The sequence below is a fragment of the Sitophilus oryzae genome, unplaced genomic scaffold (assembly GCF_002938485.1).
Source record: "Sitophilus oryzae breed Bouriz unplaced genomic scaffold, Soryzae_2.0 scaffold_249_pilon_pilon, whole genome shotgun sequence".
Classification (NCBI taxonomy): domain Eukaryota; kingdom Metazoa; phylum Arthropoda; class Insecta; order Coleoptera; family Curculionidae; genus Sitophilus; species Sitophilus oryzae.
Window position 1 is genome coordinate 607,392 of NW_022146806.1, and position 15,260 is coordinate 622,651.

At 32.5% G+C, this 15,260-nt stretch overlaps 2 protein-coding genes across 2 annotated transcripts; one reads left to right on the top strand and one right to left on the bottom strand.

The window, feature by feature from the left end:
* Nucleotides 1–11,305: 11,305 nt before the first annotated feature.
* On the top strand, nt 11,306–12,734 carry LOC115884426 (protein ANTAGONIST OF LIKE HETEROCHROMATIN PROTEIN 1-like). Its single transcript, XM_030902992.1, has 2 exons — nt 11,306–11,555; nt 12,209–12,734. The coding sequence occupies exons 1-2, from the start codon at nt 11,313–11,315 to the stop codon at nt 12,509–12,511; spliced, it is 546 nt and encodes a 181-aa protein (XP_030758852.1). The 5' UTR covers nt 11,306–11,312; the 3' UTR covers nt 12,512–12,734.
* On the bottom strand, nt 11,549–12,218 carry LOC115884425. The gene has a single exon (XM_030902991.1). It carries the CDS (start codon nt 12,196–12,198, stop codon nt 11,650–11,652), a length of 549 nt encoding a protein of 182 aa, XP_030758851.1. The 5' UTR covers nt 12,199–12,218; the 3' UTR covers nt 11,549–11,649.
* Nucleotides 12,735–15,260: the final 2,526 nt, after the last annotated feature.

Below are 15,260 nucleotides of genomic sequence, written 5' to 3' on the forward strand. Positions count from 1 at the left end.
GTTTTTATCATCGTGTGGTATTTTGTCCGCGAGGGAATATTATAAGTGAAAGGTTATTTTAATTTTTAATTCAAAAAACGATTGTACTTTCTGTCATTTTTAGGTGTGTTCTTTGTCAAAATCGTTCTTCTCTCTGGACACACTTGCCGGTACGGTATGATAAAAAAAACGGCGCCCTAGCGGCTTTTGGTATGACAGGCGATGATAATTTCTGCTATGCGATCCATGTATGTATACCACTAAAATTAATATAGTTTCAAAGGCCACTCTGACGCCATTTTAACAATAGTATAGCAAAAGCCGTACGTCCATAGACTTAAAATAAAATATTAAGTCTAAACGTAAGTCACAAGATATGCAACTAACAATCAGTGGCGCATCTAGAGATTGAGTCTGGGAGGGGTAGTGGTAATATTTAAGTAAAGTAACTAGATTTAAAAATTTGTCTTGAGAGGTATTGTGACAGTGGAAAAAATAAACTTGGATTGGCCTGCATTTTTTATTTTGATTAGTGTTATTAATTTCTTTTATGGCAGTTTTATCTTATGCTATGTTTTACCTTACTTATAAATTATTTTCTGGGAGGGGTAATTACCCCCATTACCCTTCCCGTGTATGCGCCCCGGGTCAAGTTTCGTTTAGCCGAAATCTGTTAAAAAAGAAAAAAACAATTTTTTGTCATTTAGGTACCTCAGGGAGTACATTACTGGAAAAAATTTGCAGCGGAAATGCGTCACCATTTTTTGAATGCGGTTTAAAAGTAACGATAAGACATACATGAAAAATTAATGTTATTCCATATGTTAGACGTCTTTGTAAATACGAATACGAAAATGAACTTCCGCGGAAATGCAATGTTGCCATTTTTTTGAATAGAGTTTAGAAGTAACGAAATGAGATATATAAAAAATTAATATTATTTTATAATGTAGACTTATTTTTAAGCACCGATACAAAAATGAAAATCCGCGGAAATGCCTTTTTTCACCACTATGCAGTGATCTTCTTCCCGACCTTTGACACAGATCAATGAATAATATCTATTCTTATCAACTTAATATCGCTATGGTCAATAAATGCGAAAATTTAAAAAAAATTGTCAATAAAGCATAAAATCGACAACTAAACCAAACCAAACCCTAAAAAACAACCAAATCAAACCAAGCCAACTAAACCCACTACAACCAAATCCAATAAAAACAACCAAACCAAACCAAACCGAAAGTATGCAAAAAGTAGAGAATACTATGGAAAACTTCGAAATATTGAAGATTTTCCATTACACCGCCCTGATGATACATTTCCGCGGCAATAGTTATATAGAAAAGTTATAGCAAATTATTAATCAAACAAAAATATGTAGTTTTTATCTTCCTATCACATTTCGGCACTTCTAAACCCGGAAAAATCAATGAAAATTATTGTGATAAAAATATATTTTTGAATAAAAATTAGTTCACATCGTTGAATTAAATGTTTTTACGTCATTCTATAATGAAAAAACTTTAAAAAATACCGTAAAGTTTCAAATTTTAGTTAATAATAGAAAAATTAAAAATTCGAGTTTTCTCAAAAACAAAGAATTTCCACGGCAAAAATCAAATTATGTAGTGCTAGTTTCTTGTATAGAATCATCCTATAAACCGATATTCTATGTAACTGATTTCGGCTAAACGAAACTTGAGCCTGCGCCCCTGCTAACAATACACCGAATCGCATTTTGCTTTAAGGAATTAATGTCAACTGGTAGTCATTTAAGAGAAATAGGTAATCATACACAAACTAAGATAAAGGTACCCAACCTCGCATATAGGTAAAAAATATCCCTATTAAGGGCTCGAACTCACTGACGACCAGGTCGCAACGACCTGGTCGTCGGCTGGCCGGATGTATTGCGTTTGTAGCTGCTGTCAGATGAACGACCAGTTTCAACAGAGTTGTCAAATCTAACGATTTTTTACGTTTTACCCTTGTTTTACCAATTAGAAAATATTGTTTCAGAAATGTTAAAATATCCGAGTTAACTAAAAAGCGAAGTTGCTATTCACAACAAACAAAAAGCATTGTGTACGCGCGACCGACAATAAGGGAGATATTCTGTTTCTTTTTTCTACTGATATGGCGCCCTTATCGACTTTAGAAGTAAACATATTAGGGCCATCGTAAAAAAAGATCGTCAGACACTGGCTCTAAATATAAGCAGGTAGAAAGTTTAGCTTCCAGTAATTTTTATGTTTACAATTAGCGATGGGAACTATCGAATGAATTAGACTATCGAATGGTTACTGAATGAATGATTTCAACTATCGAATGGTTTCATTCGAATAAAATCATTCATTCATACTAAAGCATATGTGACAACCTCGCCGTGCGACTAAATGGTTATCGTTAGCCACGACTATCGAATGCTTTTGATAAATGAAATTTAGTATTCGTTTGGTTTTTGTCTGCGTCAGTGCATTATTAGATCTTCCAAAATTTTATAACTTGCCTCCTAAATACTGTGCTATTTTTGCGTTTATTAAAATATTTAAAATACTAAAGCAGTAGTGTTTTTTTTTAAATTGACGATTGTGTACGTGTGCAGGTGGATAAAATTTTTCCGAAAATTTGTGTGATTTTCCGATCTTTCAATTATTTAATTTTATACGGTATATGGTCTATTTTTTTAATGGAAAATTTTGAGAAGTAACAATTTTTAAGAGAGATGAGGTGAACTTACAATTAATTTTAAAAATACATATGTATTTGTATTTTAGATGTTTTAGTAATATGAATCAGTTGAACTTAATAATCATATCTAAGTAAGGTGGTAATGTGGTAATGTGGTTAAGTAAATTGTTATCAAACTCAAATTTTGGGATGAGAAAATTAAATTGATTGATTAAGGTTTTACACGTGCCAATTTAAAAAAAAAGTTAAAGATACTTGTATTTTGTTTATGCTAATTCTCTTACATGTAGATTTTTGCGAAGAAATATTTCATTTATTTTTTAAAGTAAATGCCAGTAAAAGCAAATATTATTTTTAAATACTAATACAAAGTAATAAAAAGTAATCACATATATAATTTTGATTTCTAATTTTTTATTTATATTTTTCTTCTATTACACTGCATGCTTAGAAAATTAATAAATGTTTATATTTCATGATTTTAAAATTTGTTGTTAATATAACAAATTAGTTCTGTAATTATTATTATTTAATAAACCATCGTTGCCACAACAAATTTAAAAACTATATTATTTTTAAATAGGATCTTATATAAATAATTTTGACTTTTTTGTTGTTTATATTTTGCTACTACTTAAAAAAAATGTTTATATTAAATGATTTTAAATTTTGGTGTTAATAGGTATAACAAATTATTACTGTTATTATTATTTATTAAACCAGTTTTGCTTAAAAACATTAAAAATCATTTTCCTACATCCAAAATGAAAAGTATTACTGCAGTGTAACAACAGAATATTAATAAAAAAAAATGCAAAATATATAGTCATACTATCCCTAACTAACTATAATACCAAAGAATAATATTCTTCGCTAATACCAACTAATACGAATATACAACAGCAACAGCGCCGTTCATAATGTATTTTCTGTGTAAATACTAGCACCTCAATAAAAAAAATGATGTGTCCTTATCTTTATCCGACTCAAAATCAAAGATGCCGGCTTTTTTCATACGATTTTTCATGTCGGGTTTCTAGGAAAGAAACCTACGTCGCGTCGCCGGGCGACAACTAAAATCCAGTTTATATTTTATTATAATCGATCCTGACAAATAAATGAATTTTATAAATGAATGAATTTTATAAATGAATGGTTTTTGCTGCCGAATTAATATATTTCAAGGCAGATGACGCATCTATTCGATATTTTTATTCGAATAGTTTTCGACGAATGTTTTCTTACTAGCTATCGAATTATTCGAATGAATTGCAACTATCGAATGTTTCGATAGTATTCATTCGATAGTTCCCACTACTATTTACAATATAACGAAGAATCTACAACAGTAATTACTTCTATTTTTATGAATGTTTAAGTTACTTTATTATATTTTTTTTCAAAATAATGCACCTAGTAGAAATATAGTCTAATGAACCCTGTTTGAAAAACGTTAAATTAAATATCATTAAAATACAGTTGTCCTCCTTGTACATATGACTACAATACAACTAAAAAAACTAATTTAATAAAAAAAAACAAGTGGTTGTAGAAAAACTTGAAATATTATTTGTTTTATTTTTTAAACATCGAAACTCAAAGGTATAATAACAGGTATCATACCAACTATAATTAGAGCAGGTATGCCATATAAAAATGTTTTGAGTTTTTACTAGAATCGACCCTTGATAAAAAAAGGGATTAGATTTAACTTTGGTTTACCTTTGATCCAGTCTGTATACTATTTCTTTGGATTTTCTGCACGTGTGCAAAAACTACACTAAAACACTATATCTTATAGAAACTAAAATATTGTGCCTTGAATTTGAGGGATTTCATCTGAAAAATTATTAATTTGGAAGAAAACCGGCAACAAGCGGCAGAAAATAATAATATTTCCGTGCAGTCTTCTGGTCGCAACGACCAACGGACGGCTAGGACGTTAGTGTGCGCTATATCATTTATTTAATGGTTTTAGAGGTAGCTGCGGCCTGGCCGGTGCGACCTGGTCGTCAGTGTGTTCGAGCCAAGAAGGTTCGAGCCCTAAAACAGAAAATATAAAAAGTTAATTTGTAAAATGCCATTGAGCTTGAATAGAGACGTTATCTGTCGTTTTTTACTTATAAATAAATTTGGAAAAAGAACACGTCTATGAGGTTTTTTTTGGTGATTTTTTTTTGAAAATCTGGAATTTTTTAATTTTTTTTTTGGAAATTTGTTTAGTTTTTAGTCAAAAAACATAATTTCTTGATAATATGGCAACATAGATAGTACATTAAATTTGCAAGAAAGAAACCCCAGAAAACATCCAGTGGTTCTCAAAAATTAAGCAAAAAATATATATTTTTTTTAATTTTCAAAGTAAGATAACTGGATTGCACTTATTTAAAACCCACCCTGTATAATGTACTGATTTATCTATACCCAGCATCTGCGACGCCTATGGTTATAGATTTTTTGGATGCATCATATAGTAATTAAACAAATAATAGAAAAGTGATTTATAAATTTTAACATTAAATATTATAAATCGTCATAGTTCAAACCACAAGTTCAAACAGTCAACTGATAACCGATTTGGTCAAAAACTATTATTAAATAATTTTCCAGTGAAACACCGAAAATAACTTGAATTATGTTGATTTTCTGAATCAATGTTCTGAGAATTAAAACAATACTTTTTTTGAATGGTGTAGTATGAAATACTAAAATTTATATATTTTTAGACATTTGGCAATTTATGTTTGCATACTTAACATTCAATGCAGTGGAAAAAAAAAACAAGCATTTGTTCCTCATATTAAGTCGATAGGTACTTTAGTAGTTTATTTTTTTAAATTACTTTGTTGTTTAACAACTCAGCTATATCGACACTTTTATATTTAATTAATTTTATTTAATTTACGAAAAGAGTTAACTGTCAACGGTAATGGAAAGGTGTAGATAATTTTGATCGAATGAAAATCCAAATGACGAATGACTTAAAATTAAGTTAATTAGTATTTAGAATGCGTAAGTACTTAGGACCATGTTTGTAGTACTAAGACATAAATACTAACAATATCGAATGGTGCTAATAAATTCGTGACCCTCTCGAAATAATTATCAAATATGACGGTATTTCCAATTATCACATACCCAAGGCTACTTCATTAAAAATACATTGAAGAAAAGTGTAACAAATTAACACTAATTTAATTTTAAATATATTTTAGAATCTATACCTAAGGGTGCAAACATAGTGAGGCATCTCGCCGTTTTAAAACAGTGCTTAAAACATGTGCGTTGGATGCATCGCGGCGAGCATCGCATCGTGATGCCCCACTATGTTTGTAAGCTTAGGATTTAAAAATTCAAAAAAATGGAAACATAAAAAAGACTTTTTTTTTGGTCAGAGCAGGAACTTTCATATAGTTTCTATGTTTCAGAACACACATTTTTGTAAGTAATCTATGCAAAAAAATGCCAGAATTAGTTAAAAAAAATCATATCAGTCTAAAAATATTGATGCGCATTAATTAAAAATATCTCATGATAGTGTGTCTTCTTCAAAACCAATCATACTGCAATAGACTAAATTGTTCTGTATTTATAGGGTGAGTCAAAACTACATAAAATTAGTTTAGAAATGGAGCCTTAGTGTAGGTTTACATATGCATCAGTCATGCGTCGTCCGTTGTTGTTTTTTAGCAATTTTATTGGTGTATTTTATTTTTATTATGTAAAAAATGACGGAACGATGGACACCTGCATGTCAACCCACACTTAAATCTATAAATTTAGTTTAAGATTGACTATGACATTATGGTTACAGTTGAGGGTTGGAACTTGGAACCATGTTGGAACCTTTGGCACAAATTACCTATAACAGATGCGAAAGAAAGCGACTGCATCGGAAACCGCTCGGCAAACCCCACACGCCTATTGAGTGGTGTAAATACACCAGTCGTTTAGTCCGGAAACCTATGCTGTGTCGTATTCGCTTGCTGGAATGCCATAGTGCGTGGTTATATGTTTCTTTTTAAAAACGGGTGTAGGATTTTTGTTGAACTTTTGAACTGTTATTTCTAAGTTTTGGTAATTTGTATATCTTATTTAAAATGGGATACAAATGTGTTTATTTATAAGGAAAAAAAAGATATTTATAGTATAAAAAATTAATTTATTTAACAAAATTTAATTAACTTTTTTCGACTATATAAATCTTTATTTGTAAACTTTAATACATCAAATATTTTCAATCTAATAAATCATTTAATGATGTAAAGAAGAGGAAATTTCTCACATGGGTGGTCAAATTCTATAGTTTTCATTATATCAAACAGCCTCTGAGAAATGTTTTCAACTCAAAATGCCTTTAATTATGTTTGACTACATCAATTAAAAGGGTCTTCAAATACATCAATGTGATATTTGTCTAAAATTTGCAAAAGAATCCGAATCTCTGGATAAATCGAAATTATTTACCCATTTAAAAGCCTTTGATCATGAAAGTGGAAAAATTTGTTCATTTTATTTACTGGAAATGGAAAAATTATTTATATTAAATTTTGATGAGTTTTGCACTGAAGAAAACATCTAGAGGCTGTTTGATATAATGAAAACTATAGAATTTAACCACCCATGTGAGAAATTTCCTCTTATTTACGTCATTAAATTATTTATTAGATTGAAAATATTTTATGCATTAAAGTTTACAAAAAATAAAGATTTATATAGTCGAAAAAAGTCCGATAGAACCAATAGAAAAGTAACTATTTTGTCACATCTTTAATTAAATTTTGTTAAATAAATTAATTTTTTATACTATAAATATCTTTTTTTTTCCTAATCTCCTACAAACTGATATAATATGACGAGCAATCTATTAAATTACTGTGAGATTATATACCTCGATAACATATTGGTGCAGATTATTTTCACCCAAACAAATAATAACCCAAACTATACATTGATGCGGATTCTCTATTAACTCTTTCTGAAGGTTACAGAAACCTGAACGCGTTTATTCGGCGTTCTTTCGCATCTGTTGGTTAATTTGTGCCTTTGGTTTGCTTTGGTGTTGAGTGAGTGAGTGAGAGGGGGGGGGGGTTAATCACTGCTACCTTAGAGATCTATTTGGTGTTAAAATAGCTATAATAATATAAATAAAACACTAATTCACCACAATACACCAAAACACTTTTGTAAAAACTAGTTTTAATCATCTGCTGATGATGCCAACATGATTAGCGAAACGCGCATCCAGTGTTAAAAGTGTTTTGGTGTGTATTTTGCAATGATATTATGGTATTTTTGGTATTGAAATTTTTCATCATATCCACTGAGAAAATGAGCTATCTAAAAAACTACAACTTCATTTTTAAATTTTTTTAAATTGTGCGAAAGTTTGGAATGAAAAATTTAAATAGGATAGAAGAATATACAGGGTGAGTCTTAAATAAGTGCCAATATTTTCAGGACTGGTAGATCTCGATAAAAGAAACCTAATTTCTTTTTACCTTATGATTTTTTGCTTAAATTTTGAGAACCACTGGATCTTTTCTGGTTTTTTTTTCTTGTAAATTTAATCTACTACCTATGTTGCCATATTATGAAGATATTATGTTTTTTACCTAAAAATAAAAAAAAATCCAAGATTGTCAATTATTCCAAATCTTCGAAAAAAATTTTTAGCAAAAAAACCTTCTGGGGTTGGAATATACCACCCCTAAAAATATTTGCACTTATTTAAGACTTACCCTGTATAACAGAATAGGATAGCAGCTTTTTCAGAATATTTGGTGACACATTATATAAATGAAATATATGAAAATATATTTGTAGAATATACAATGTTAAATCTACATATTGTTACTACAAGCAAAGAATATTATAGTTTTCTACAAGTAATACTGTATCTATAAGGTTTGGTAGTCGTAGTTTAGATAGTTACGGTGTCTACTTGTGTTAATAGTCGAGAGCATAAGTCGAGAGTGTCGAGAATAAGAGTTGACAGTTAAGTTTGTAAAGAAAACCTTTTTTTTTCTTTTATAAGTTCTGTATTTAAAGTATTGTTTTTTAACAATAAACTTTTACCTTTTATTGTTACTTTGATTCACGTCCAACAACAATATTAATGAAATATATGTCATATTTCAAAGTTAGATACGTCATTTTCGATAAAAAAAAAAATGTAAATTATCTATTTTTTTGATAAGAAAAGTAGGTTTTTCATACAAGAGAATGAAATGCATTAAGGAGATCGCGAATAATATACATGTTTATTCTAATATGTCTTTTGCGGTAAGTGTACATAATAATATCTTCTTTGTTATAAACATATGCACCTCAAACTCTTGATAAAACAGCGATATAATTCAAGATATAATGAAATGGAATATCTTATGGATGGGGAAAATGCAATATTTGGTGATTTTTAAAAAAATCTAGCTTTTCTAATATATAGTTACCGAAATTAGTTGCAGTATGGCAACAGTACCTAATTTTCAATTAAGCAGTGTCGACTCGTTTTTAAAACTAATAAGTTTTATTCGTAAAATTCTATTCCAATGGGCTTGCATTATGGATACAGGGCCGTCCTTAGACTGTTGGCCGCCTGGAGCAAGGCCGAAAAAATGCGCCCCCCCCCCCTACAGACAATCGTTTTTTTATTAGTGCGAAGTTTAATCCGAAGAATCAGGTGTGAAAAAAAATTATGAAAGTTGTGCCACAGCCTGTAAGAAATATTATCAAATCCTTTCCAAAAAAAGGGAAATAAATATCGCAATATTTTCAGAATTAGCATTTAAATTTTGTATTTAAAAGGAGCGTCACATGGTACCTAACAAGAATAAAAAAACAGTATAAGGTGTACATTAGCCAAACTAACACCTAAAACTAGGTAATATAAATTTTTATAAATAATTATTAACAAAACAAAATTCGTAATAAATACATAGACATAATCCTGAGAAACAAAATTTCTAACATGGACAAAACTAAAACTTTTTTCTTGCTTTTTTTTTCGGCAAACTCTGATATAAAATCGTCGATGTTTAAACTGTTCGCTATTTCGTGCTCAATAGATAGTAAAGATAATCCGCTTAATCGTTCTTGTGTCATACTTGATCTTCAGATAATTCTCAATTATTTTGAGTTTAGAAAAACTTCCCTCTCCGGTTGCCACTGAAACCGGCGGCGTTAATAAGATTCTTATGGAGATGTAAATATTTGGAAAGTTTTCAATCAGATCGTGAATTTTTAAATATTTTAGTGTTTGTTTTGGAGAACTGAAGTTTTCGGCATTATCTGGTGGTATTAGAGCAATTAGAGCTAAAATTTCGTCCCGAAGCTCTAGGCCATAATATCATGTTTGTCTCCGTCCCTTAAATAGAGATGAAGATCCATACAATGCTTTGTTAATTCCTCTCGGTTGATATTCCTGAGAACTGTGAAGTCGTATAAGAACGAAAAATAGTCCGAGTGAGCTTTTAACAGGTCAAACCTTTCCTGGAGAGCCTCATGGATCGTATCCAGGACAACAAAGAAAAATTCGATTTTAAACTTTTCCTGTGGATCTAAAATTGGCTCATCCACCGATTCATACAAAAACTATCTAGTTTTTTTTCTGGGACGAGCTCTGATGTGATTAGTAAAAACTGCTTCAATTTCCAGTTCTTCTGCCAGCTCTGCGGCATCCACTAATATTACTCTAAAATGGTCGTCAGTCCTTATTTTGACAAAATAGTCGTCGATAGCTTTTAGAGCTTTTGTGGACTCAATGATGCCAAGTTTCTCATTCTGAAGCAGTTTACTATAGTTGCATTTATACTGTTGGAAATTTCGTACCGAAAATGACCATTTTTCCAAAATGTAGTACTGACGTACCGAATTTGGTCAAAATGTACCGAATTCAGTACAATTGTACCGAAACGGCCGCCCTCAGATTTGGCCGCCTGGAGCAACTGCTCCTCTGCTCCACCCCTCAGGCTCAGGACGGCCCTGATGGATACACCTGAGAACTTACGACCGAGAAAAATAAAAGATTTTCCTTGATTTAAGTAAGAACAATCTTCGGATTGTCGCGAGGTTTTTAATTAATTAATAGAGGGACACTCCTCAGTGTCTCCACAAAGAACACCTCAATAAATTGAAGCTAAGAAACAACAGCTAATGCAGATTATGTGGGGAAAATGGGGGGCAAACGCCAGAGCACCTATCAACACTGAGTGCGCCGAGACGACAACCATTCGCCATAAACTTTGGCTGATGTCAGAGATGGAGAGCTGGCCTCTGTGAAGTGTAATGGTGCGTATCCACCAACGAACTTGTCGCGAACAGTTCGTGAACAGTTACATACGCTGTTCGCGATCAGTTTGCCAACAGTTCGTGGAGAGTTCGCAGTCCTGTTAGCGAACTGTTTATAGGATATCATAAATTGTTTGCTTTAGTCCGCTTTTGGTGTTCGCCGAGTGTTCCACGTTTTCTGTCTTGAATGTCATGGCTTCGTTTGATACCGAAAACCTATTGTTAGCTTGCGCTGCGTTTATTGTTATATCCGAAGAAAATAATAAGAAAAGACCGCGACGTCCACGATACTGGCAGAGAAGTTTATTGCAAGCAAGGAAAAATTACAGTGGCAGTCAAATTTTTGTCGTATGTCAGTTACTGATTTTGAGTATTTACTTAATTCAGTTGGACCAAAAATTGCAAAGCGTAATACTAACTACAGAGATGCGATTCCCCCACATGAACGGCTGGCAGTCACACTACGATTTTTGGCTGCAGGGGACTCATACACTAGTCTGATGTATCTATTTAAAATATCAAAACAAGTAATATCTAGAATTGTTCCAGAGGTATGCGAAGCTTTAGTGATGACGCTGCATGAATATGTTCAGATAAGAAAATATTTATTTTTATTGAACTGAAAAAAAAATACAAAATAATGTTCAGTTATTGCCATTTTGTTGGAAATCCTCAGATTATCCAGGACTAACCAGGAGTGGAATTTGGTCTATTTCCATTCAAATTGTAATAGCTTAAACTTTCTGGCAGTAATGAATTTTCTCCAGAGTGTGGGGGCATGAATGGTGTATTGTAATTAGGCAGCATATTCATTTCTGTTTCAAAAACTAACCCATTAATTTGATGCTGCAAGAGCAATCGAGTGCGAACATCCATCTTTCTTAATTTAAAAGCAAGTTGTTCTCCATAAATAGAACATTCATCCCTTTCCAATACTCTACCACGTAAAGATTCCATAATATTGTACGCTTCGTCGACTCGGGTGTCTGAAGTTCTTTTGGATGGCTTTTGCTGGGCCTTACGTGTGTCGCTTTCGTCGGAAGAACTGATTTTCTTTGTCGAAGGTTTGGTTTGGTTTACGTTGTTTGTTGGCTCAGTCTCTACAGGTATTTCTGCAGAAGTTTCTGCTTGTGCATCACAGCTAGTCTCAGTTTCGTCGGTTTCTTGGCTGTTTTCCTGAAATAACAAAATTCCTATAGATAAAAGAGAATAATGGAAGTTCACTGACAGTTGCATTTTGTTTCAGTTGCCCAGAACATCTGACTCATGGAAAGAAATTGCTGCAGAATTTAGTAGCAGGTGGAATTTTCCGCAGTGTTTAGGAGCAATTGACGGAAAACATGTGGTACTTCAAGCTCCAATTAATACCGGTACAGAATATTTCAATTACAAAGGGACCCACAGTATTGTACTATTAGCAATAGTGGATGCTCAATATTCGTTCACATACGTAAATGTTGGCTGCCAAGATCGAATTTCTGACGGAGGAGTGTTTAAAAATTCATTTTTTTTAACTGACCGAAGAAACATTAAACATTCCGGAGGATAGTCCTCTGCCAGGCCGAAATAAACATGTACCTTTCGTTTTTGTAACGGACGATGCCTTTCCGCTACAGAATCATTTAATGAAACCCTATCCTGGGTCTCACGAGGCGGGATCGTCAAAGAGAGTCTTTAACTACCGTTAGAGGAGTTTTAAGGAAACCTATGTTGCTAGAACCTGAAAAGGCTAAGAAAGGTGTTCTGGCGTGTGTGTACTTGCACAATTTTTTTAAAAAAAGTAAAGCATCAAGACATATACACCGGTTGGGATGTTTGACACTGAGGATATTGACCATAATATAGTCGAAGGTACATGGAGGTCAGACAACCAAGACTTACAGTCGTTTTTGCCTTTACAACGAATTCCAAGAAAGTCGTCAGTTGCTTTCCAGGAAATTAGAGATGAATATGCCAGTTACTTTTGCAACGAAGGTGCTGTTTCATGGCAAAACAGAGTAGCATAAAACATCAGCAACAATCTATTTTATAAGTAAGTTAAACCGGCAGTTCTTGAGATACACCGTACTAAGCTCTATTGGAGTACTTGGTTATAATAAGTTTAAGTAGCTATTTTACCCTAAAAACTAAAATTTGGTACTTTTTGAGCATTAACAACCAAGCAAACCGTTTTTAGAAATTTTCAAAGACAATATATGCACTTTTTGAATCTTTGCAGTTTTTTACTTTTTCTCCCTTTGCAATTTTTAATTTTTTACTTTTCCAACATTTGGCAAAGCTCTTTTTTAAAAATTAAAAAAAGTTTGACCAAAATTGGTCAATTGGTCAAAAGTTTTATTTCGACACTTTTTCTTTCATTTTTTCTGCTTTTTGCCTTCCACGCCGGAACTGAGCTAGAAGAGTTTTCATTTTTCTTTCAACTTCTTCTCGGGAGGCATTCATTTCTGCGGCTAACTCTGCCCACGCATCAAACTTTTTTGTCTTATTTCTATACTCAGTTAATTTCACATTCCACAAAACTTCTTTTTCTCGATATTTTTCTATTAAGCATAAAACTTTTTCATCTGTCCACTCCATAATCAAAATGCAAGTAGAGTGACGACGCGATACTGTTGAAACAAAACGACTGACTGATCGGCAATAGCGTCCCCACCTAAATAAACTTTGCGAACAGTTCTTTAGAAGTTACCGACAACCGGCGGGAAATTTGGCGAGCTGCTGGCGAACTGGGTCAACGGTCCTGTTGTTACGCGATCAGTTCGCGATCTTAACGTGAACATTTTGCGAACAGGAGAAGAACTGTTCGTGAACAGTTCGCGAACGACGGTGGATACGCACCATAAGAAAACGCAGACGATGCAGCGCTCCGCACTTGTGTCTAGCCGTAGCAGGCAACTATTAAGCCCGACCAATCACGTTAGAGTTTTTGACAAACACAAATGAATTAACACACTCCACATAACCACGCTAACCAACCTGATTGGTCAAGCTCAATAGTTGACTGCTAGGGCTAGACACTTCTGCGCTCCGCTTACGTCAATGCCAACGTGCATGGGACCTTGTCGTAGACCCATTAAGATTATTTTGTTTATGTTAGGATTTCGGAGAGAGACTGGCTGATGAATAGGGAGGGCCAGTCTATAGACCGACATTGATTGTACCATACGAATATTTCTGTATTCTGTTACGTTCAATTATTATATTAAAATACTGTTATTTAAAAGGTATTTCAATAATAAATAACCCATAAGTCTTAAAGAAGCAGTCTCAAATACCGGCTTTTGTCAAAGCCCTGAAGCTGTATGATGACTTATAACTTATAACTCGATATATCTTATTAAAGGGTGACACACAATATATTCCCAAACATTTTACATGCTACATTGGTACATCTAAACCTTTAAATAAGAAGACTAAGGAAGGAGCATAATGCTATCCATGTATTCATGCATGGTGGGCGGAAAAAGCACCATAAAAGCACTCTAGGGTGGGGATCCTTGACAGTTCTGTTTGACGATTCATTTGACACATTTGAATTTGATTTGAAATTTTGTGGATTTGTCAGTCTTTACGGAGCTTATTTTATGTTATTTATTATTTATTCTACTACTGATAGTTGTATAAAGGTAGTAAATCTAGATGGAAATTGTGGCAGAACTTAAATTAACAGTGACACTATCGCGATTTATCGAAAAAGCCTTTTAAAATAGTTGGTTGTATAGCGTGCGGTAGATCTCGGCAAAAATTGAGTGAAATAATGGAACAACTTTTCGCTAGTAAGTGACTATATAATATATATACGTGTAGTAAACCGATCATTTATGAAATTCACTTAAATTAACTAAATTATATATTTTTCTTTCATTTTAGCTTTTATTTATTACTTGTCAAAGATTAGATGTCAAAGAATTTAGATACGTTAATTTGACTTACCTGCTTCAGTAGCGTACCGGATGTTTGTGTTAATAAATACTTATTATAACTTATCTATTTTTATTAGAATTATATATTTTTATAAAAATTTTAATAACTACCAACATTTATTCACAACGTAAATAAAACAACAAATTATTGAGTCTACCCCACGTCTACCCTACATCATAGTTTTACATTTTTTAAATAAAATTAGAACGACACTGATAAACCGGAATTTAAGTCGGCCATATTTGAGGCCCATCGCGGTGTACCTAAGATTTTTGATATGCTCCTTCCTTAGTCTTCTTATTCAAAGATCTAAACGCAAAAAGGCGTGTAATCAGTTAAAACGAAAGCTGTTTTTACCGGAATAAATATTTGTG

What these genes read in the sequence shown, in the direction of transcription:
- LOC115884426 (XM_030902992.1), top strand. Translation starts at nt 11,313, where the DNA reads ATGTCAGTTACTGATTTTGAGTATTTACTTAATTCAGTTGGACCAAAA. An exon ending in CGCTGCATGAATATGTTCAG is followed by an intron (nt 11,556 to 12,208) that starts ATAAGAAAATAT and finishes ATTTTGTTTCAG; the next exon opens with TTGCCCAGAACATCTGACTC.
- LOC115884425 (XM_030902991.1), bottom strand. Translation starts at nt 12,198, where the DNA reads ATGCAACTGTCAGTGAACTTCCATTATTCTCTTTTATCTATAGGAATT.